Source organism: Trichechus manatus, unplaced genomic scaffold, assembly GCF_000243295.1.
Source record: "Trichechus manatus latirostris isolate Lorelei unplaced genomic scaffold, TriManLat1.0 scaffold00049, whole genome shotgun sequence".
NCBI classification, from domain to species: domain Eukaryota; kingdom Metazoa; phylum Chordata; class Mammalia; order Sirenia; family Trichechidae; genus Trichechus; species Trichechus manatus.
Genome location: NW_004443985.1, coordinates 13,659,223 through 13,684,939, shown reverse-complemented (window position 1 = coordinate 13,684,939; position 25,717 = coordinate 13,659,223). Strand labels below are relative to the sequence as shown.

Below are 25,717 nucleotides of genomic sequence, written 5' to 3'. Positions count from 1 at the left end.
ATATGTTAAGGGTTCTAACAGAAAAATTATACAACCTGCAAGAACAGATGGGTAAAGTAAGCAGACAGATGAAAACTCTAGGACAGAATCAAAAAGAAATGCTAAAAATAAAAAACACTAACAAAAATGAACGATGCCTTTGATGGGCTCATCAGTATACTGGACATGGCCAAGGAAAGAATCAGTGAGCTTGAAGATAGATCAACATAAACTTCCCAAATTGAAATGCAAAGAGAATAAACAAATGAAAAAAATGGAAAAAAGCATCCAAGAACTGTGAGACAAGTCTGAAACTGAACAGAACATCTAAGAGCTATGGGAAACTGAAGCACAGATAAATACAGGTAAAATAAAATATGCATAATAAGAATACTAGAAGAAGAAAGAAGGAAAGGAGCAGAAGAAATATCTAAAGTAATAATGGTTGAGAATTTTCCAAAATTAATTAGACGCCAAACCACAGATCCAGGAAGCTCAAAGAACACCAAGCAGAATAAATACTAAAAAAATATACACCTAGGCATATCATAAGGAGCTCCGGTGGCGCAATGGTTAAGTGCTTGGCTGCTAACCGAAAGGTCAGTGGTTTGAACCCACCAGTGGCTCCTCAGGATAAAAGACCTGGCGATCTGCTCTGCAAAGATTACAGCCTAGGAAACCCTATGGGGCAGTTCTACTCTGTCATATAGGGTTGCTATGAGTTCAGAACCCACTTGACGGCACACAACAACAGCCATATCATATTCATATCATATCATATCCAAGCTGCAGAAAACCAAAGACAATGAGAAAATCTTGAAGGAAGGCGGAGGGGAAAAAAATGTTTCCTATAGAAGAATAAGGATACGAATTATGTCAGACTTCTTGTTAGAAACTATGCAAGCAAGAAGACGAAAGAGTGAAATATTTAAAGTGTTGCTGAAACAAAACAAAACAAAAAAAAAAACCCACCAACCTACAATATCCCAATGAAATTACCCTTCAAAAGTGAAGGAGAAACAAAGACTTTCTCAGACAAACAAAAACTGAGGGAATTCATCGCCAGCAGACCTGCCCTGCAAAAAACGTTAAAAGAAGTTCCTCAGGAAGAATGAGGGTGATACAGGTCAGAAACTCAGATGTATATAAAGAAGAGCATTGAAAAAGGTATAAATGAAAGTAACATAGAATCCTTTTTTTTGTTTTAGTTGATCCAAAAGATAACTGTTTAAATATTAATAGCAACAATATATTGGGTGACTACAGAATATTGATAAATGAAAAGAATGATAGCAATCTCATAACAGGCAAGAAGGAAGAATTAGGAATACTGTTATAAGGTACTTGCATTACACATGAAGCAATACAGTGTTATTTGAAGGTTGACTTAGTTAAAATATATATTGCACACTGTAGGACAACCAGTAAAAAAAATTAACCCCCTAGAGAATTCAATATTAAAAACTGACCTAATAGACAAAAACGGTTACGGAAAAATTCAAAGTAAAAATGGTATAGTAGAAACAAATGTAACGACTAAACTCCTAAGACAATTTATGATAACAATTATTGGGTAATGAATGTGGTAGGCATTGTTCTGAGTCATTTACACGTATTGACTCACTTATTTCTTAAAATTATCATCCCTATTTTCAAATCAAGAAATTGAGACACAGAGATTCAATTACAGGCAGACCCTGGATTACAAACAAGTTCTGTTCCTAAATCTGTCTTTAAGTTGAATTTGTACATAAATTGGAATAGTTCGGTAACTGTTAGGTAACAGTTCACTAATAATGCTATCATTTATTTCAGAAAAGGAGCCCTGGTGGCTCAGCTGCTAATTGAAACGTTGGCAGTTTGAACCTACTAGCCGCTGTGTGGGAGAATGATATGGCAGTCTGCTCCCATAAAGATCACAGCCTTGGAAACCCTATAGGGCAGGTCTACTCTGTCCTGTGGGGTCACCATGAATTGGAATCAACTCAAGGGTAATGGGTTTTTTGGGATATCTCATGGACCAGAGTCCTACTGTACCTAAAAAAATTGACATACCAATGATTAAACTGCAACTACATATTCAGGTTAAAAAAAAGTTTAATACAAATTTAATAGATAAGTCCATGTGTCCAATATATATACAATAAAATTACACTATTACTGTATTTCTTAAAAATTCAAATAGAAACTGAATATTTATAATGTATATAGCAAAAGGTAGTATTTCATATTTCGGCGTTTCCCTTTATTTAGCAACTGATGCCTATTTAGCAGTGAATGATTATGTAAAGTCAATACCTTTATCCAATTTTCTAGCTCTAGATAACTTTTCTTGTGATCTCCTTTTCAGTTCTTGGACCGGAATACAAGCCAACGCTTTCTCCTGGAGAGCAAGGTTCTCATAGACCAGGACATGCTGAATGTTGGACAGAAGCATCTTTAGAATGATTGAATTAGCAGTAACCTAATAGAAAAAAAAAAAATTACTGAAAGTAGCTTTTATCCACATTTTACAAAAATAACATGTAATAAAAACATTGTGGTTCTATGATTTCATAGATAATGAGGAATGCGTGGATTCAGAGAACCACAATAATCATACATAAAACCTTTACAATGATATTAGGGAACAGTCATATCTGTGTCAGAGTCTAAGATGTATCTATTATGTATTACACTACTGAAGATAGATTTAAACAGGGATATACTGAATTCTTGACCGCAGCCTGGATCAAGATAGGGCTATAAGCAATGCATCTGTCAGCCCTTGGCACTTCAAAACACATAAAACCAAAAAACCAAACCCACTGCCACTGAGTCGATTCCAACTCATAGTGACCCTGTAAGAGAGTAGAACTGCCTCATAGGGTTTCCAAGGCTATAAATCTTTACAGAAGCAGACTGCCACATCTTTCTCCCAGAGCGCGGCTGGTGGGTTCAAACCCCTGACCTTTTGGTTGGCAGCCGAGCACTTTAACCACTGTGCCACCAGGGCTCTATTCAAAACATACAGAAGACATAAAAAAATTACCTCTATACAGCATTAGCAAAGGCGTGCTTAAAAGGGATTAGGAATTATAAGAAATTCCTTTAAGATGAAAGGCAGGTACAAATAGATTAAAGGAATATACCATGGCAATATGCACCTCCAGAGAGGATGGTTGGGAAAAGTAAAAAAAAAAAAAAAAGTCCCAAGGGCAGAGAAGCCTCAGGATCCAGAGCAGGAAGGGGCCCTAGGGCAAGCATTAAGGAAACTGGTTGGGCTTTGCAACAGGAACAACCAGACATTTTAGCTTCTCCTTCCCTTATCCCTGCCATTACCGCTTCTGAGTAGTAAGCGTGGATGCTTAGATCACAAAAGGCAAGGGGAATGCCCAAGCTCAGGACAGATGCTCCTGGCACATCCCACCTTGCAACATGCCTGCCCCTCCCTGCAGTGGCTGGAAGCAGATGCAGTGTTCACAGACAGGCTAACAGGAACTGCATGGGATACAGAAAAAGACTAAAAACATTATCTTCAGAGATTTGAGAGTATACTGCATCCAGAGAAAGACTCAAGTATGGACCTTGAAAAGTTAAAATTTAAACACTGAAATAAAGAAGGTATAAACGATGTCAGACAGCAGAATAAAGTTTGAGCCAAGGCACTCTCTGAGAATGCAGCATACTCACACCAAAACCAAGCAGACATTGAGAATAAATCTAAAAGTTCTCAAATACTAATTGAAATTCTAGAAAGAAAGTAGAAACAATGAAGAAAGAAAATTCTCAAAGAACTAACAGAAACAAACTTCTGAGAGCTGAAGTGCCAGTGTATTGAAAACAAAAAAAAAAAAAAAAAAGGCATATGATGGTGACATCTCCTAACAGCAAGGATAAAAACATCCTAAAAGCCTCCAAGCAAAGAGAAACATTACTTGCAAAAAAAAAAAAAAAAATCTGATACCAGACTTTATAACGGAAACAGTGAGGAAAGATCTTTAGAAACATTACTTGCAAAGAAAAAAAAAAACAATCTGATACCAGACTTTATAATGGAAACAGTGAGGAAAGATCTCTGAAATTCTGAGGAAAAACGACTGGGAACACAAAATTCATACCCAGCCAAAGTAATCAAATAGAAGAGCAAAATAAATGCATTTTCTGATATGTAAACCCAAAACCAAATCCACTGCCAAGTCGATTCCAACTCATATCGACCCTATAGGACAGAGCAGAACTGCCCCATAGAGTTTCCAAGGAGCGACTGGTAGATTCGAACTGCTGACCTTTTGGTTAGCAGCTAAACACTTAACCACTGCTCCATGAGGGCTCCTTCTGATATTGAATAAAGCAGAAAGTATATTACTTCCAAACTCAATCTAAAAGATCAGAGGAGTTACTGTAGCCCCAAAATATAAATACATATACATACATACAGGAGTAGGACCTGGGATAAAAGCAGCATGGGTGAGTTAAAAACAAAACACTAGTAAAATTTAGTGTGATTGTTACAAATAAATAACCACAACTGAAAAGCAGTTATCTCATAAGGAAGGTAGCAGGGAAGGGAGCAGAAGAATAAAAGCTTTCTGAGGTTCCTGTCTTATGGTAAGATGTTGATAGGAAAATATAAAATTAAATATCTGCATTAAAAATTTAAGCTCAGTAATCTGTTGTTTGTTCTTGCTTGCCATAAAGTCAGTTCCAACTCATGGCAACTCCATGTATACCAGAACAAAACGTCTCCTCCTGTACCATCTTCATGATCTCTGAAATGTCTGAGCCCATTGTTGTGGCTATTGTGTCAATCCATCTCACTGAAGGTTTCCCTCATTTTCACTGACCCTCTACTTTACCAAACATGATGTCCTTTTCTAGTTATTGGTCTCTCCTGATGACGTGTCCAAAGTAAGCAAGACAAACTTTTGCCATCCTCGCTTCTAAGGAGCATTCTAGTTTCATTTTTTCTAAAATTGATTTGTTTGTTCTTCTGGCAGTCCATGGTATATTAAACATTCTTCACCAGCCCCACAATTCAAATGTAACAATTCTTCTACTTTTTCCATTGTCCAGCTTTCACATGTGTTTGAGGTGACTGAAAAGATCATGGCTTGGGTCAAGTGTACCTTTGTCATCAAAGTGACGTCTTCGCTTTTCAGAACTTTAAAGAAGTCTTTTGTAGTACACTTGCCCAATGCAAAATGTCATTTGATTTCTTGACTGCTGTTTCCATGGGCATTGATCGTTGATCCAAGAACAATGAAACCCTTGACAACTTCAATATTTTCTCCATTTATTATAATATTGCTTATTGGTCCAGTTTTGAGGACTTTCATTGTCTTTCTGTTCATACATAATCCTTACCGAAGGCTGTAGTTTTTGACCTTCATCAGTAAGTGCTTCAGGTCCTCTTCATCCTATTCACTTTTAGCAAGCAAGGCAGTGTCATCTGCATATCGCAGGTCATTGATGAGTCTTCCTCCAATACTGACGCCATATTCTTCATAGAGTCCAGTTTCTCAGATTATTTGCTCAGCATACAGAATAAATAAGTATGGTGAAAGGATACAACCCCGATGCACACCTTTCCTGATGTTAAACTATGCAGTCTCTCCTTGTTCTGTTCACACAACTGCCTCTTGGTCTATGTACAGGTTCCACATGAGCACAGTTAAGTGTTCTAGAATTCTCAATCTTCACAATGTTATATACAATTTGTTATGATCCACACAGTCGAATGCCTCTGTATAGTCAATAAAACACAGGTAAACATCTTTCTTGTATTCTCTGCTTTCAGCCAAGATCTATCTGACATCAGCAATGATAACCCTCGTCCCACATCCTCTTCTGAATCTGGCTTGAATTTCTGGCAGTTCCCTGTCAATGTACTGCTCCAACCATTTTTCAATTATCTTCAGCATAATTTTACTTACTTGTGATATTAATGATATTATTTGATAATTTCCACATTCTGTCAGATCACCTTTGGAATCAGCATGTATATGGATCTCTTCCAGTCAGTTGGCCAGGTAGCTGTCTTCCAAACTTCTTGCTACAGACGAGTGAGTGCTTCCAGTGTTGCATCCGTTTGTCAAAACATCTCAATTGGTATTTCATCAACTCCTGGAGCCTTGGTTTTCCCCAAGGCCTTCAGTGCAGTTTTGACTTCTTCCTTCAGTAACATCGGTTCTTGATAACATGCTACCTCCTGAAATGACTGAACGTCAACCAATTCTTTTTGGTACAGTGACTCTGTGTATCCCTTCTATCTTCTTTTGATGCTTCCTGTATCATTCAATATTTTGTCCATAGACTCCTTCAAAATTGCAACTTGAGGCTCGAATTTTTCCTTCAGTTCTTTCAGCTTGAGAAATGCAGAGCATGTTCTTCCCTTTTGGTTTCTTAACTCCAGGTCTTTGCGTATTTCATTATAATACTTTACTCTTTTCTCGAGCTACCCTGTGAAATCTTCTGTTCAGCTCTCTTACTTCGTAACTTCTTCCTTTTGCTTTAGCTACTCTATGTTCAAGAACAAGTTTCAGAGTCTCTTCTGACATTCAGCAGTCAAGAAATCAAACAATGCATTACACTGGGCATATCTACTGTAAAAGGCCTCTTCAAAGTGTTAAAAAGCAAAAATGTCATCTTGAGGACTAAGGTGCGCCTGACCCAAGCCATGGTACTTTCAATTGCTTCATATGCATGGGAAAGCTGGGCAATGAATAAGGAAGACCAAAGAAGAATTGATGCATTTTGAATTATGCTGCTGGCAAAGAATATTGAATATACCATGCACTGCCAAAAGAACAAACAAATCTGTCTTGGAAGAAGTATAGCCAGAATCCTCCTCGGAAGTGAGGATAGTGAGACTTTGTCTCATGTACTTTGGACATGTTATCAAGAGGGATCAGTTGCTGGAGGACGACATCATGCTCGGTAAAGCGTTAGCGAAAAAGAGGTAGACCTTTGACAAGATGGACTGACACAGTAGCTGCAGCAATTGGCTGAAACATAGCAACAACTGTGGGGATGGAGCAGGACTGGGTAGTGTTTCATTCTGTGGTACACAGAGTCACTAAGAGTCAGAACCAACTCAATGGCACCTAAAAACAACATGAGACTGTACAACAGGGGATATGAACCTAGACCGGCTGGATGGGTTGGAAGGATCTCCCTGAAGACATGATATTTGTGGTGAAATATGAAGGATGAGAAAAAGCTGGCAAACAGGGAAGAGAAAAGACCATTCCCATCAGATGGAACAAAATGCAGGTGGCTTTTGGAGTGTGTAGTTTTAATAAGGAAAGCAAGTTGCAAGAGACCGAGCTGAATTGCATAAGTGGTATCCCAAAGTAGGCTATGCACACCAAAAGAACTATACAAAATGGTCCACTGGGACGTGGGTATAAAATATTAGAGCTTCTATCTATATTATTTTTCATCCAAAAGGTAAAGCAATTAAGTTTTAATAATATTTAGTATTTTGATTGACAGTGACTCCCTCTGTTTTGTGGAGAAGGTATCCTGAGAAAAGAGATAAAGTTCCACAAAACAGAGGGCTTACCAGTGGCAGGCTCCTTCCTACGTCTGCTGTCATCATGTTACGAAGTTCTGCAGTTCAAATGTGCCTGGTTAAGTGGATTTCCTGATTATATTACATAGCTTTAGCTAATTAACTCTCAATCTCACTTAAAAAGATTACAAAGAACTCTGGACATTGAGGATACTACTACTAATGCAAGCACATGTAAACAAAAAGAAAATGGCAGGAATAATGCATCTACTTTTTTTGGTGTGAGTTCTTCAATAGCTAATTTTTTTTTAAATAGACTTTATTTTTCTTAGATCAGTTTTAAGTCCAAAAGATAAATTCACATGTTTTAAAAAAGATCAATAACAATCTATTTCGATCTGAAAAAATTAACCCCCCAAATTTGAAATTAGCAATACTATGTAAAACGTAGATTTATATCCATATTCATTGAATGACATACCACTAATAATTTTTAGTTAAAAATATTTACTCTTTAGCTTCCTTTTTACATTGCTTTATAAGATACATAGTGTATTACACACAACACACCCGTTGCTGTCAAGTCGATTCCGACTCATCGTGACCCTATGGGATAGAGCAGAACTGCCTCACAGAGCTTCCAAGCAGCACCAGGTGAATTTGAACTGCAGATCTTCTGGTTAGCAGATGTAGCTCTTAACCACTACGCCACCAGGTTTCCACATAGTATATCAGAATGGTATATAGCATATGCATATAAACTATAAATAAATACAAATATATTGAGAGTATATACTCAAAAAACATTTTACTGACAGGGCACATAATTAAGGAAGTATGGAGACCCATTAGACAAGGACATAAGAAGTAAAGATGAAGTGATGAGTATAGGTGACTCTTCATGAAACTTGGCTGTGAAGGCGAAGAGAGAAACAAAGGAGATGCAGGATCCAAGGATATTTGTTGTCTTGTTTCTAAGACAGGAAAGCTTAGAGGAAAGGTTCACAAACATTAATCTGTTTGTTAAAATGCAGATTCCCATGTTCCCCTTTCCCCCATTTTGATTCAACCAGTCTGGGGGTATGTCCTGAAATCTGCATCTCCAGGCTATTCTGATACCAGTGGTTCAACCTTAAATGAAAACTGGCCTACAGAAAGGTTTAGGTGCCACTGGAGAGGATCCCCAGTAAAAGAAGAAGTTCGAGACTGTGCACAATCAACCTGAGATCCTAAAGTGGACAGACAGGAGGGATTCACAGTGGATGGGAGGGGCTGGTCTTTATGAGCAGACAACATATTTCCTCCATCAACAGAACGGAGGAGTGCAACAGATGGGCACAGAAACTTGATGCCCAGTTTGTGATGAGAAATCCAGGGAATTTGCCACAGAGAGGAGTATGCTCCTTTACCAGACTCATACAGAAACTGAAAAAATAAAACGTCTCCATTTTTTTCAAAGAATTCTCATAAAAATGAGGAGGCACTTACAGCAATCTTTTTTTTTTTTTTTAATCCAGATTTTTATTTACTGAGAGGGTAAGAACTCATTCAGAGAATTTTTATTTTCAATTTAATTCTTTTCAATCTGGAATTTACCACATCCATTGTGGTTTTAATGGCACTTGAACGATCTTGAACAATAAAGTTTATTTTCTTGCCTTATTTCTTTACATAAGCGTTGGCACAGCTCCGAAAAAGAAAAAAACTAAGTCATAAAAATAGAAGGTTGCTGACTGCCTGGCGATTACAGCAGCTGGGTAACCATGTATTAATGTTACATAAAGCAGTAGTTAATTGCTTGAGAGAGTAAAAGTTCTTTGGAGTACAAATGAAGTTTAAAATGTGAAATTTGTTTTAGATCAAAGCAGTTTTTTTCTTTACTAATCATACTTTCAATTATTTTGGTTTCTGATGTGAGATATATTTAAGATTCTTTATAAGAAAAAAAGGTACAATGTGTATCTTTTGTCAAATCATGTGATAAAATCAGCAGAAGTTAGATTAGCAAATTCACTTCTTCAGTAAATGACCAAAGCTTCCCACGCCTGCTAGTCCTCTATCTTTATGTAACCCTTTGCCCTTTCCCTTTCATCTTTTTGGATAAAGTCGGACTTGGCTTTAAATTTAGAACTTGTTTTAAACACAAATGTTCTGTTTAATAAATTTCAAGCGAGAGCTTTAATCAATTTGTGACGTCAATAAAACAATCTCTTGAAAAAATAACGTTTTTCCTACTTATAAAAGTAATATATGTTGTGGAAAAATTTCAGAAAATACTGCATGGTATAAATAATATGAAATCACCTATAATTTCACCACTCAGAGGAAAGTATGGCTAAAATGTCTGTGTATGGCTTTCCAGACCTTTTTAAAACAAACACACGTACATGTGCTTTTAATAAGAAAAATGAAAATATCACACACACGTGCAACACATGTTGTTTAATTTTGTGGAATTCTCAGTTTACTTTTTTCCATATAATAATTCTCTTTATGTCAAAATAGACCACATCATCATTTTTAATGGGTCTTAAGTATGCTATATACAAAAAAAAAAAAAAAAAACTGCTGCCATTGAGTCGATTCTGACACATAGTGACCTTATAGGACAGAGAAGAACTGCTCCATAGGGTTTCCAAGGAAAGCCTGGTGTATTTGAACTGCCAACCTTTTGGTTAGCAGCCGAACTCCTAACCACTACACCACTATGCCAATATAAGGATGTGTCATAATTTAAGTAATTTCCTATTAAAGGGAATGTAGATATATTTTACTTTTAATACTAGTAGGCATATGAACAAGAAACGACATTTAAATCTTACGTTCAGATAGGAGATTTCTTGTCTTATAAACATCACACATAGATCCATATTGAGAGGTTACCTTGTTTTGGGTTTATAATAAGATTATATGAATTTATAAATCAACTACTTTATTTTACTATTTATCATTGCTTTATAATAATACTGTATTATTTTTATAATTTCACTGAAATAACTCAAAAGATGATAATTCCTTTAAATACATAAATACATACCTATATACCCAATGGGCAGTAATTTCTAGAGTAAAGAAAAGTCCTTAACAATTTCATACACATTCTGTAAGTAGTTTACATGTCAAATGAAAGCATACATTTACAGCAGCTGTGTAATAACTACTGAATGCATATTTTAAGCAAATCATGCTTTGGAATCACATCTTTTCAACCTAGATGAAGTCGCAAAATTGGAAACATAATTCTTCTAACATTCTGAGGCTCTATGTCATTGAAAAACTGTTGTTGCTGTTTCAAATATGCTTTTGAAAGGCAAAGGTATAAAAAAAAAGGTTTCAGGAAGTTATTTCCATTAGGAACACTAAACGTTCATCACATATAACCAACAAATTTAAAAATCAGTTGGGTCATTAGTCACAAGGAAAATGCAAATGAAATCCACAATGAGATACCATTTCACACCCACTAAAATGGATATAATAAAAAGAACAGACAATAATAAGAGTTGGTGAGGATATGGAGAAATTGTAATCCTCACACATTGCTGATGAAAATGTAACATAGTGCAGCAACTGTGGAAAACAGCTTGGTAATTCCTTAAAACATTAAACATAACACTTACCATACAACCCAGCAGTTCCACTCCTAGGAATCTAAGAGAAATGAAAACATATCCACACAAAGACTTGTATTTGAATGTTTATAGCAGCGTTATTCATACTACGCAAAGAATGGAAACCACCCAAATATCCATCAACCGGGGAATGGATAAACAAAATGTGGTATATCTCTATAATGGAATACTATTCAGCCATATAAAGGAATAAATTACTGATAGATTCTACAATATGGATGAACTTCATAAACATTACACATAGTCCAAGGAGCCAGAAGCAGAAGACTACATATTGTATGATTCCATTTGTAAGAAATATCCAAAAAAGGCAAATTTATAGGTGCCAAAAGCATACCAGTGGTTGCCTGGGGCTGGGAGGGGAGCAGGCACTGGAAACAAATGGGCTGGAGGGAATTTTGTAGGGTGTTGGAAATGTTCTGAAACAGCTAAGTGGTGACGGTTGCACAACTCTATAAATCTGCTACAAATCACTGAATTGTACATTTACAATGATGAATTTATGATATGCAAATTATACCTCAATAAAGCTGTGTAAAAAAAAATCAATCAGAAAATCCACACAATTTACAGATAATTTAATAATACTGAATATCAATCTGTGGCATAAAAATTGGTTAACACAGGCCACTGAGGCATGAAGCCAGTTGGTTTTCAACTATGGCACAATCTAATACTCGGTCCTTCAGGTCTCAACTTAGAGGATCAGTGTCTCTGAGAAACATTCCATGATTTTACCATGTCACAGCACTTATCACAGTGTATTATAATTTCCTATTAACTTGTCTGGAGCCTCAATTAAGCTAAGTTTCATGAAAGTAGGGATCCTGTCTATCGTATCGCCAACATAATGAATGAATGAATGAAGAATAGATATAGCCTTATCCCCCACTTTGAATCAGGAAATGGTATTTGTCCTAAAGCATCAAATCTCATGAAAACCAAAGGAAAAGCTAGAAAGCATTTATTGGGGGTGGGGTGGGGGTGGGGGTGGGGAGGCTGGTGAGCCAAAATATTTAAGTCTTCAGCATACAGTTATTTTCATGCATTAAAAAAAAGAGGTCAAAAGGAAAGCGACAGGGAATAGGTAAATCTGAGAGGTTGGCAGACAGCCCAGACAAGACTAAAAACCAAGATACAAAGGCGATATTGAATTTAATAAGGAACACGATTTAAAAGAATAAAGGATTAAACAATGCAGGGATCACACGGTGACAAGACTGTACCCAGCATAACGCACAGCTATTAGGGAAAGTGTCCTGTACATACCACGTGAACAATAAATGTTTTTTCAAATAGAATGAAGGCAAACGTGAAGAAAATCACTTTAGGAGAAGTAAGAGCAATAACCGTGACGACGGCGCGGGACCAGGCAGTGTTTCGTTCTGTTGGTGCAGGGTCGCTATGAGTCGGAATCGACTTGACGGCACCTAACAATGACAACAAGGAGCACTGTAGAAACCACTATGTTTAGGCAAACTGCTGTCACTTTGTTTAATGCTATTACTCTGAATATAAAAATAAACTATACTGTAAAATATGCTGGGATGAAAACCAAAAGAAACAAGTGGTTATACTGGTGGGTGAACTGCAGGCAATTTTCCACTCTAAAACACCATAACATAAATAATATATAATATTTTATATAACATATAATTTAGGCTTTGTAGGCCATACAGTCTCTGTAGTAACTACTAAACTGTTGTTGTGGTGTGAAAGTAGCCACACACGATGTAAAGCAAGAGTGTGGCTGTGTTTCAATGAAACTTTAGTTACAAAAACAGGCAGCTGGTCAGATTTGGCCTATCAGCCATAGCTTACCAACCCCTGCTCTAAAAACTGACCTTGATTGTTAAGCAGTTCTATGCATAATAGATACAAGCTAGGGAAGAAAGTAAATTTAACAAAAAAGAAGACTATTAATACCCTTTGTGTTTAAGTTTTCATTTTATTTCTGTAATTAGGCAACACAGCAGACATTAGTTGTTTTGTCTGTCCAGCAATGTCCCCACCCATCCACACACTTTCTCCACAGAAATCACCTTCCCCTACCCTAACTATGGCCTGCAGTATTCCCATAAAGTTGTCTCCAACATGTTCAATAAACACTAAAAAGTGATATGTTGTAGACAAGTGCCAAAAAGACATTTTCACTTATGAAGTTGAAGCTTTTTCTTAATCCAAAAGGGTTTATGAACGTGAACACTGGCTATACCTTTAGCACTAAAAACCATTAGGAGAAATTCCAGTCAAGTCTGAAAGGTGGGTCCAGTGTCCAGCAAGACCTGAATGTTAGAGGGAACAGTGATTCTGGGTTCAGAATGAGGCTTTCCCTAATGACTCCCATCTGCTCTCACCTTTTTGTTCTGGGAAGGAGAGGAAGGGCTGCCACATGAAAGACAGACTGTTTCACAAGGGTCCGAGAGCTCTGCCATGGGAAAACTCCTTGGAAGAACTCAGGAAGAGACATGCAGGGAGGCTCTCCAAAGGAGGCTGAAGAAGCGTGGCCACAGTATTTGGGGAGCGACATCGGGGCAGCAGAGGGACACCAGCCAGTGGAATAGAGGGATGGAGAGGACAGTGAACACTGGAGCCCAAGAATCTCAGAGGGGCAAGTAACAGCTCCTGCTGTTTGTGAGAATACTCCCCTCATTTCCCTACCCCCACCCCACACCCCAGGACTCTGAGCAGGAGTCATTGAGAAGGAAGAGCCTGGGAAAACATTGGACTTTCTGCTCATCAACACAGTTGGGACTCAGAGCATTGACCTTTAGGTGCATCTAAGGGCCTCGCGATCTCCTTGCGAAAAATCAGCCACTGAAAATCTACAGAGCACACTTCTTGAAAGCACATGGATGGCCACAAGTCAGAGTTGACTCAATAGCACCTGTTTCTGTTTTTTTCTTTAAGACAGTGGTCAGCAATTCATAGCAACCTGGTAACCTCTGCAAAACGAAAAATGCAATGGTAATAGAAACTAGGGCCCAGGAACTCAGAAGTTCCTCTTCAGATACCCTGGCCAACAGAAAATCAATGTTAAAAGCCTTTATTTACAATGGAGGAGCATGCTGAGCTCTGCTACAATGCTTTACGGAGAGGACACACACACATAGACAAGCACATCTGCTGGCTATTTGCCATGTTTAATGCCTGTGATGACACTGTCATCTACTCTGCCCTTTGTCCCATAAACAGGTCTTTGTAACTCAAAAAAATAACTGTTTCTAACCTAAACAGACTCTAGAGACTTCATTTAATATGCATGCAGCTCAGCTCCACTCTCACTCAAAGTTCTAGAGTTTACTCAAATGAAAGCTAAGGCGTGTATTCTACAGGTGTAACTCACAGGAACAAAAAGAGCAGAGGGAAAGACAATGGCAACAAAATCTCAACAAAATTTTGAAAGCTAGAAGGAAGATGAATAAGTAACAGCAGATCCTAGAAAGATGAGTTCTATACTGACTTTGCTGAAAGCTGAAAATCAGTCTGGTTTAGATCACAGAATCCCCTAAAGTATCAGGTGGTATCTCTGGAATAGGGGCAAAGGAATACCAAAAATAAGAAAATTGGTTGAGCGTGTGTTTAAGAATTAGTTAGAGCCCCAGATTCCTGCCCCACTCTGCACAGCTGGCTGATTGTCCCCTTCCCACTCATCAGAGGAAGGGAAGTTCCTTATTCAAGACAATAACACAAGGAGCCTGTGAAGGGAGGACATCAAACACAGCTGAAGGCAAGGACCTGGTACCAAAAAAGGAAAGTTTAGACACTGTATTTGAGATCCCCCCACCCCAGCCGCTTCTCCCATTCAGCTCCCAGAATGCAGTGGTAGTCACGTGTGCTGTCCCCCAAGTGTTTCTGAGGACCTCACAGGCCCATGGTAGGATTACACTTCCTTGCCCCTTTGAAGGATGATGTGACGACACTTTGGCCAGTGAAACGTAAACACAAGTGACATAGGTTATTTCTAGGCAGAAACTTTAAGAGCTAATATGCTATTCACCACAGTGACCAGCAAAGTTTCAAGTGGAAGGAACTCTGTCAGCATGGGTCCTGAAGTGAGGATGACCCAGAAGACAGCCCTCAGCAGACCCATAAAAGGCATGCGGTGTGAGACTTAAACCTGTGTAACTTTTGATAAAAATAAAAAATAATTTTAAAACTGAGATATTAGAGAGGTATTTCAGGAATGCTTGACTCTCTTAGACCTTTCTGTGCTTGCTTTGATTCCTCCTTAAGGCCTCCCATATCCCACCCTCTGTAATATCAATGATGCAATGGTCGTAGCCAACATAAAACGTACGTTCCCGTCAAGTCTACCTAACTTCTGAATTGCTACGGATTGGAGAAGCAACTCTCTCATGTGCTTGGACTGACCCAAACTAGTCACAACCACTGTAATGCCAGAAGGGAAATAATAGCTTATGATTTCATTTTCTTGCTTCACTCGCGTGGCCTACAAGATCTCTTTATTAAAATGATAAAATAACAAATCTCTCATTTAACTGATAGATCATGAGGATTTAATTTTTTTAGCTCAGTCAACATATAATGAGGAAATAACCCACATGGCCCACAGTGGAGAGAATAGTTAAAAACTGTACTAAGATTCTGACATGCTTTTAACAGCCAGACAGGACTTGGAGAGGAAGCCCCCACTTTTTAACAAATACTCCTCTAGAGGTCAAAAACAGACACAGAGATACCAAAATGGCAGAGTATCCTTGGTTGAATTAATTTCATTTTTAATGTCATTATTACAAGCCTGATATTCCTTTAGATACATGATTAAATTCTGCAGACTGAATAGAACAGAAAGCTTCCCAAAATAACTTTCTAACAATCACCACCATCATTTATTGAATACCAATATATTCCAGTACAATATACCTTGAAGAAAAAGCTCATGGGAAAATTTCAACATCAGTGACTACCACCTTGTCTTACAGTTCTAAACCAAAGGAATATAATTATTGACACAAATAAAGCTCACTAGTATTCAGGATTTACACAGTTTATATACAGGTTAAATTTTTTTTTTTTTTAATCTCTCTTGCTGCCTGACTTTGGTGCATTCTAATTTTCAATTAGTATTCCCACTGAAAATGTGCAAGTCAGAGGAAGTAATTGTTAAATACTATATTATAGCAACTAGTGGTGATGAAAACTTAAAATCATTTAAAAAATATGTGCATTCAAGTGATCCATGGATAATCAAGAGTTGGCTATATTAAAAAAAAAAAAAGAAAAAAAAAAGGTTCATTCTAATCTCTCCCAACTCCCTTAAGGAATACTGAAAAAGAGTTTGTCTCAAGGACTAGAGTAATAGAAGTTGATAATATTGGAGCCCTGGTGGTGGAGTGGTTAAAAGCTCAGGTGGTTAATCAAAAGGTTGACAGTTTGAATCCACCAGCTGCTCCTTGGAGACCCTATGGGGCAGTTCTACTCTGTCCTAGAAGGCTGCTATGAGTCGGAATCAATATATAGATGAGCCTATTAAGAGCTTAAGTCTTTAAAAAAGTTTATTTTCTTCTGAACTCTAAATTTGTTTTGGCAACAGAATGGCACTTTGTTTCTAATGGCATGTCCAGAGGCTTTTGGTGATTGACAGGGTTTCAAAGACCCCAAACTATACTGAATTGCAAGGTTAGGGAATCAAAAAAGGAAGGAAGCTGAAGATGCACAGAGAATGTGAATGGATTTCCTGAGTCAGAAAACTAACAAGGTACTACTTGCTTAGTTCAGAAAGGAGGTTATTTTATAAAACAAAATGTTTTCGTGCATTATATGCATTTTGTAAGACTGGTTGGTATTGTGTGTTTTAAACTATTAATACAGAGATTCAACAGAAGATAAAGCGGGAAATCTCAGAAGATGTATTCTAACACTGTAATTAGAAAACCCATAAGAAAAGGTATTAAAAACCCAGCCAGATGTTAACTACACTTCTGTATCCATCTTAACTGTAAAACTGATGAAGACCTAAGGCATTCCAAGGTGGGGTGCACATGCTTCCAGGGAGGTGCACAAAAGAATCCACTGGGGTGCTACTTAGATTTACTTTACCCTTTAATTTTTCTGTGATTGTTATATAAGGTACATATTATATTAATATAGAAGTATATAATTTATAAATAAGTAGACATCTATTGAGATATGTACTCACATTTTATTACCGACAAGATGTGCAACCAAAAAACAGTGGAAGCCAATGCTCTAAGGAATGGAATGACTAGAGAGAACTAGTCCCGTTTATCTGTGACTCTATGACAACTTCGTACTGAATGAACAGTCCAGATAATTTGCAGAAAAATTATTTTACTAAGGGCAAAACTGTAAAGTCTCTTACAGTTTGCAAAACTTTCATATATGCTATTTCATCTGATGTACATAATCAATTAGTATCATTCATAGTTGATTTAATAATATACAATTAACAGTTTCTCAGAAGCAATAACAAACACTAGATGTATTTGTCATAAAATAGCTGTGAAGCTAACGAGATAAAAAATATTTAAAGACTTAAAAGGACAAATATTGTATGAGACTGCTACTGTAAAAACTCAAGAAAAAGTTTTCACACAGAAAGAAACAATCTTTGTTGGTTATAAGGGAGGGGAGGGGTGGGCATGCAACAACACTAAATAAGACAATAAATAAGTGGTAACCTTGGTGAAGGGTAAGACAGTACACAGTACTGGGGAAGCCAGCACAGCTTATACAAGGAAAGGTTATGGAAGTTCCACAGACACATCCAAACTCCCTGAGGGACTGAATTGCTGGGTGGAGGGCTGTGGGGACCATGGTCTCGGGGAACATCTAGCTCAACCGGCATAACACAGTTTATAAAGAAAACGTTCTACATTCTACCTTGGTGAGTAGCGCCTGGGGTCTTAAAAAGCCTGTGAGCATCCATCTAAGATACTCCACTGATCTCACCACTTCGGGAGCAAGGGAGAATGAAGAGAACAGGATACAAGGGAAAGATTAGTCCAAAGGACTAATGGACCACAGCTACACTGCCTCCACCAGACTGAGTCCAGTACAACTAGATGGTGACTGGCTACCACCACTGCCTGCTCTGACAGGGATCACAACAGAGGTTCCTGGGCAGAGCTGGAGAAAAATGTAGAACAAAATTCTAATTCACAAAAAAAAAACAGACTTACTTGCCTAGCAGAGACTGGAGAAACTCTGAGAGTATGGTCCCTGGACACCCTTTTAGCTCAGTAATGAAGTCACTCCCGAGGTTCACTGTTCAGCCAAAGATTAGACAGCCCGATAAAACAAGACTAATGGGGCACAACAGTCCAGGGACAAGGACTAGAAGGACAGGAAAGCTGGTAATAAGGAACTCAAGGTTGAGAAGGGCAGTGTTGACGTGTCGTGGGTTTGTTAACCGCTGTCACAAAACAATATGTTTACTAACTGTTTAATGAGAAACTATTTGTTCTGTAAACCTTCATCTAAAGTACCATAAAAAAATAAAAAGAAAAAAATATTTAAAGACTTAAATATTAGCTTAAGTCAACTGAGGCAAAAGGGAGTATGTTAGAGGAGTTAATCTCACATACAAAAACATAAAAAGGTTTGGAAACCACTGGACAAGAATTGTATAAAAGGAAGGAACTCTGTTTCTTACCCTGCCAGCCCCTACCACCTTTATTCTTTATTTTTCAAGGACAAACTTGGCGCCTTCCCAGCCTAGATAAAGGAATGATTGCCAGTCATGTGACTCACCATTATCGGCAGACAATGTTAAAGGTGCTGGAATTATTCAGCTGGAGATGATGAAGAGTGGATTTAATAACTGACTATATATAAAGTTCTGCTACATGGAGGACAGTCACAAGCTGTTTCATTGAAATCAAAATAAGAGGGGATGTGAATTTAAGCCAGCTACTGATAAAATGACTATACAACAAACACAAATATTTTTCTGATGCTGAGAATTTAGGGGAAGAATCTTTCAGGACCTCTACTCAAAAGGGGCTTTTGTGAACAGGATAATTTCCTACTAACTAGGATCATTTAGCTGTACCAAAAATGACTGTCAGACATCAGAAGTCTGATTTCAGTTCTTCAGAAGTATATGTCAGTGTATGCTATTAACTAAACTTGACTAACTTGCTGGTTTTCACTGAACTGAAGTGCTGATAATAGTTAGGTGGCTAGAATTAATAAGCCTCATAGTGGATGGCAGCAGGTAAATTTTAGAAATGTCATAGTAGAGGAAATCTACTAATTTGGTAGCCATACCACTGTCCGGCAAGTCCATTACTTTAAGGCTAAAGGCATATGCTGATTTGTATAAATGATTTAAGTACAAGGCAATAGGCACATTTATAAATGATAAATTAAACAAAACTTAGATTGCCTTAGAAACAACAGGCAACAAGTTAAGATTTAAAAGTATAAATAAAAGAATGCCATCTTTTCCACCTTAGTTACAAATTTGCCAATTTTTTTTTAAATAGCTGAGGAAGTTTAGATGTGCAGAATTTTAAGAAGGAAGAATAACTGGAGTATAAATTTAGGAGTAAATGATAACATGTCCCGAAGCTTTTGCTGTTTCAACACATTGAGACAAACAGTTCAGGAAGGCTTAACTCTAACATTACCGTTGGAGCAGACAGTGGAGTTGATGGCTGCCCTTGACCGTTCCCTGGGTGCTGCGTTAGCCCGACAGGACTTGGAGACTGTGTTGTAGGAAGCTGGGTACTGGCTGCAGGTTGCTGAGATAATTCTACTTTGTGGCTTTTATTTGATCCATCCAATCTGCTACTTCTCTCTATGGCAATCAGGTCACGAATTTTTTGCAGCTGCTCCACTGATGCTTTTTTAGGAAAGATAAGATGTGTTTCTCCCTGGGATTATAAAATTAGAAAAAAAACTGAACTTTTCCTTTACACTAACAAGTAATTCTAATATATATAATAAACCCAATAGTACAGAATACATCACATTTTAATAGTCATTTGGTTTTCTTATGATTAATGTAATCTTTTTACACAAAAGTAAATACTGACTATACATATACCAAAAAATAGAGAAAATGTGTCTTATTAGCATGTAATACTTAACTTCTTTAATATGTTTCAAAGGATCTTAGAAAAATATTTTATCTTTTAGGAATAAGTCAGAAAGCCTCCTAAGAGTTGCAAAAATACACATTCTTTTCTGCAATAGTATACAACACTACTGTTTTCTATGACATAATAATGATATTAGGGATACAGCCATTTAAAAGGATCAGGGGTAACATAAAAGCAATCAGAAGTTAAATAATAACCTTCGAATCTTCTAAATCCAACTCTTTAAAGAACAGCTACATGATTAGAAGTCTATGTAAGAGGTTCATTGATTTTTCCAAGATAACAGAATATATAAGCTGCTATTGATAACAGTAATACAAAGGTGGTACAAACAAAGCAAAACAAACACAAAACAATTCTCAAAGTTGTGACTAACACCTATAAAATGATGAGAGCACTTTAAGATAATTATTACAACAAAACTCACAATGTAAAAACAGTCAGCAAATTACTAAAAAAAAAAAAAAAAAAGGTGAAATGAAAACTAATTCAGCCAAGTTTCAAAGGTGTTGAGAAGCAACTGTGCTACAACAGTAATTCCATCAGCTGTGAATGAGATGAACAGGTAGTAACACCATGCAGTAGACAGACTTGTAAATTGTGAACACCTAAACTAAACTCCACAATTGAGAATGACCTTTATTTCCCTGGTGGTGGCAGATCTAGTCGGATCATCTCGCCAAGACATTACTCAATAATGACATGAAACTCAATCTCATATGGGTTCTTCTAAAGAAGCTGGAAAAGACCAGAAAGTCATATACAGGAGTCATATATTATCCATAATAGGAGCCCTGGAGGCGCAGTGGTTAAGCACTCGGCTGCTAACAGCGGTTCAAACCCACCCAACGGCTCCACAGGAAGAAGACCTGGAGATTTGCTTCTGTAAAGCCTAGGAAACCCTATGGGGTAGTTCTACTCTGTCACACGGGATCACTATGAGTCGAAATCAATTCGACGGCACTTAACGACAACAGTGGTAACAAAAACTACTATCATTTATTGTGTATTTATGTGTTCTAGGTTATTGTGCTAAACATGTTATAGATATCATCTGAAGTAATGCCATCATCCTGAATGGTAGGATTACATTTATCCCCTGTTATGGATTGAGCTGTGTCCTCCAAAAAGATACCCTGAAGTCCTAACCCCTGGTACCTGTGAAAGTCACCTTGTTTGGAAATAGAGCCTTTGAAGATAAGGTCACACTGGAGTAGGGGGGGTCCTAATAGAATGTTAGTGGCGTCCTTTAAGAGGAGAAGAGGCACAGAGAGACATACAGAGAGAAGACACCCACGTAAACGCAAAAATAGAGACTCGAATCACGCTGCCACAAAGCAAGGAACACCGAAGTTACCACAAGTTGGGAAAGACAAGAAAGGATCTTCTCCTAGAACTTCCAGAGAGAGCATGGTCCGGCTGACACCCTAAATTCTGACCTCTAGCCTCCAGAACTTTGAGAAAATAAAACTTCTGTCCTTTGAAGTCACCCAGTTTGTGGTATTTCATTACAGTAGCCCTACAAAACCGATACCTCCACTATGTACATGAAGATAGCAAGGCTCAGAGAAGTTAAATAACCTGCCTACGCTATAGAATAATCGGCAGAGCAGGAATTCAAACTGCCATGACCTAATCATTATATGATGACTGGCTCCATCTTAGACTGAACAGAAACCAAAAACCACAAGCTTGCGTAAGTAGCTGGAAGAGATGAACACAAAGAAAACATCTCTAGATTTCTCATGATTATACACATAATGGTTGGCACAAACTGGAACACAATGACTCAGAAAGGAACAGTAGAAAGGGACCACCTCATATCAATGATGAAGTCTGGGAAAGGAAACCAGCCATCTGATATAAAACCAAATATGGAAGGTTTTGACCCCATACTGTTAGTGCAGCAGCACTGAGAAAGGCAGACACCATGGACAGAGATGGAAAAACAGCACGACAGGTATCTGGATCTGGATCTTAGTTCACACTTTAGAGAGAGCCCTGTAAAGGAGAGGTGCTGCTCATTCCTTGTTCCCTCCCTTCCCATCTCTTCAGGATCAGTCCTAAAAGAATATATGATTGTGGCCTAAGTGTCTGTACCAGAAAAGTTCAATTAGACAAGTCCTGAAGTTTCAGCTCCAAAGCTAGTCAGAACCTTTAAGTACAACTTAGTCTTATCAAAATATGTTAATCTTTTCTGAAATTGTGATTCCATATGCTTCAAATACTTTCTGCAAGTCTCAGTCTGGCTCATTACCTAGCAGTGGGGTGAGCAATCATCTGGTTTGCCCAGGACAGAGGGGTTTTCTGGGATATGTCAACCTGGGATGGTTGGTCACCCTATCTGGCACTCAAATATCAGCTGAATGAAAGACAAATTTCATTCCATTGAATCCATGACACTTCAGCAATAAGAAATGGGTATAGTCTCCCGTTGTCATTTAGTCAATTTTCCTGTCCAATTTGAACCTCAAAAATTTGCATTTCCTTAAACAAAATCAGCAATGCTTGTTTTTCTCCCCCTGTACTTTTAAATTCTCTGTATTCAGATGTCTATGTGTAATCTATAAGCTGATGACAGCATAATTTATACTCATAAGTTGAGTTGTAGACTCAACTACTCACCTATCTACTTGACATCTCCATGTGAATATTTAATAGAATATCAGTTATAATTGTCCAAAAGACAACTAGTGATTTCTCCCCTGAAACCTGCTATTCTCTAAGACTTCTTCATCTCCACTAATGGTACTCATACCTACTCAACTGCTTAAACCAAAACCTAGAAGTTATTCCTGATTCCTTCCTTTCCCTTATACCCTACATTCACTCCTCCAGGAAGTCCTGTTGGGTGTGCTTCAAAAATAAATCCTGGGTCCACTTACTTCTCTCCATTTCAACTGCCATCAATCTTTAATTCAACAAATATTTATTAAACACACCAGCAGGAGTTCCTAGGTGGCACACATGTTTAAGTGCTACACTACTAACTGAAAGGTTGACAGTTCTAATCTACCCGGAGGTGCCTCGAAAGAAGGGCCTGGTGATCTGCTTCCGAAAGGTCACAGCCATTGAAAGCCCTATGGAGCACAGCTCTACTCTGGCAATGTGTGGTGTCACCAAGAGTCAGAACTGACTCGATGGCGACTGGTTTGGTTTCTAAATGCACCAGCACTATTTCAGGAGCCACTAACACAGGAAACAAAATACAGGCAGTCCTCGGGTTACGGACTGCCAGCTTGACTTACAGACAACTCCTAGTACTTGCCCTTTAATGTTATGTAAATTTGCCCTCACTTTGAAATGACTGAACCAAAGCCTACTGGCAAAAAATTCTTCATCACAACCACCTTCACCTGCTGCAAGTGCAGCTTTTAAATCACTGAAAAGGTTTTGAGCGTTTTCTGGCACTAAAGTAAGGCTAAATAAGAACCGTATGCCCGTTCTGACTTACCTACAGTTCTTAAAGACACACTGAGAAACAGATCCTGTTCGTAACCCGGGGACTGCCTGTAAACAAAAAGTCTGCCCCTCATGGAGTGTATACAAACCACTACCATCTCAAATTCAGACTAAAATAATAAGCTTTCTAATTGGGTCTCCCTGCTTCATCTCCTGCCCTCATCCCAGTATATCCAGTGTATTCCCTTTATAACAGCCAAAGTAAGCTTAAAAAAATATTCTTCCCTGCTTAAACTTTACAGTGGCTTCCCATCTCACTTAGGATAAAGTCCACAGCCCTCAAAACCCCACGTGCTCTGGCCTCTGACTACCTTTGCAGCTACTTTCTGTGCCAAAGCTACTCCTGCCAGATGTCCTTGGCACATGTTCATCCTTCTGCCTGAAACAGTCTTACCTGAGAACTTCACATGGCTGGCTGCTTCTTGTCCTTCAGGTTAACTCAAATGCTCACTCCCTCAGAGGCCTTCCCTGACCACTCATTATAAAGCAGCTGCCTGCCATTCTGGTAGCTTTTTCTTATACTACACTGTCTTATTTTCTTCTTTGCACTCACCTTGTTTCTTTGTTTACATATCTATTGTCTGTTTAGCCTACTAGAATACAAGCTCCATGTGAGAAGGGATCTATAATCACCTAGTTCACCACTGTAACCCCAGGGCACGAGTAGTGTTTGGGAAGGGAAGTAGAGAGGCGGGAAGGGAAGTAGAGAGGCCGGAAGGGAAGCACATCTTGTAGCAGCTCAGCATATCTGTAACAATTTCGACAGCCTTGCCAATCCTGACAGCTACTGACTACTGAGTCTCCATAACCTGGTTCAACTTCTTTCAATCCTCCATAAACTAGAAATGGTTAAACTTACAAGCATTTAAGAAAATTCACAATCTTTGCTAATTGCTTTTATCACATCATAAAATTAAACTAAGTTGTGAAGCACACACCACAAAAGTCCAGAAGACAGAAACACCATACTTTTCTTTTGACCTAAAAAACTAAAAACCACTGAGACGCTTCTCTCCTGCCACAGAAGAGAACCTTCTGTGGCAACTGAACTCAGTTTTTCCGGGTTTACTTCAGACTCTTCATTTCTTACTGGCGACAGGTGGTTTTCCCCTACTAGTATTCATGTGTGCTCACAAATTAAGTTTTTGCTAAGTCTCAAGTGAACCTCATTTGGTCCTTGAGTTGCACGACAGACTCTCCTGTTTTGGAGGACTGAGACTGGTTAAGAATTTTCCCTGAGAGAGGGTTGTTATATTTTATTGTGATTCTAAAATACATTCACTGTGACTTTTAAATGACTAACAGGTGAAGAAATAACTAGTTTCACAGATTCCTAAAATAATGAATTTAAAAAAAAAAAAAAAACCACTATCTGCCTTAGTTATTAGAAACTCTGGTGGCGTAGTGCTTAAGAGCTATGGCTGCTAACCAAAAAGTCAGTGGTTCAAATCCACCAGGTGCTCCTTGGAAACTCTATGGGGCAGTTCTACTTTGTCCTATAGGGTCGCTAGGAGTCAGAATCGACTCGATGGCAACAGGTTTTGGCCTTAGTTATCTAGGGCTGCTATAGCAGAAATACCACAAATGGGTCGCTTCATCAAACAGAAATTTATTTTCTCAGTTTAGGAGGCTACAAATCCGAATTCAGGGCATTGGCTCCAGGGGAAGGCTTTCTTTCTCTGTGGGATCTGGGGGAAGGTCTTTGTCTCTTCTCAGCTTCTGCTTCTCAGTTCCTTGGAGATCTCAAGTGGTGTGGCATCTATCTTCCCCCATCTATGCTTGCTTGTGTTGCCGCTTGCTTAACCTGCTTTTATATCTCAAAAGAGACTGCCCTGAAACACACCCTACACTACTACTGCCTCATTGACATAACAAAGAAAACCCACTGAAAAACGTGATTATAACCACAAGTACAGGGGTTAGGATTTACAACACATATTTTGGGCGGACACAATTCAATCCATAACACTATCTCACTCTGATGATTACTGTCATGGTCTGAATTATGTCCCCCCAAAAATGTGTGTTATCTGTTTGGCTAGGCCATGATTCCTGGT

The 25,717-nt window shown here is 38.2% G+C and overlaps 1 protein-coding gene across 2 annotated transcripts in view; it reads right to left on the bottom strand.

The window, feature by feature from the left end:
- NGLY1 (N-glycanase 1) overlaps positions 1-25,717 on the bottom strand; it is a 69,160-nt gene that overhangs the window by 32,236 nt on the left and 11,207 nt on the right. For both annotated transcript variants that reach the window (XM_004377373.2, XM_004377374.2), the window contains exons 3-4: positions 19,725-19,970; positions 2,278-2,443 (exon numbers count right to left, since the gene is read on the bottom strand). In XM_004377373.2, coding sequence (XP_004377430.1) covers positions 2,278-2,443; positions 19,725-19,970 — 412 coding nt within the window. The remainder of the gene's footprint in view (positions 1-2,277; positions 2,444-19,724; positions 19,971-25,717) is intronic.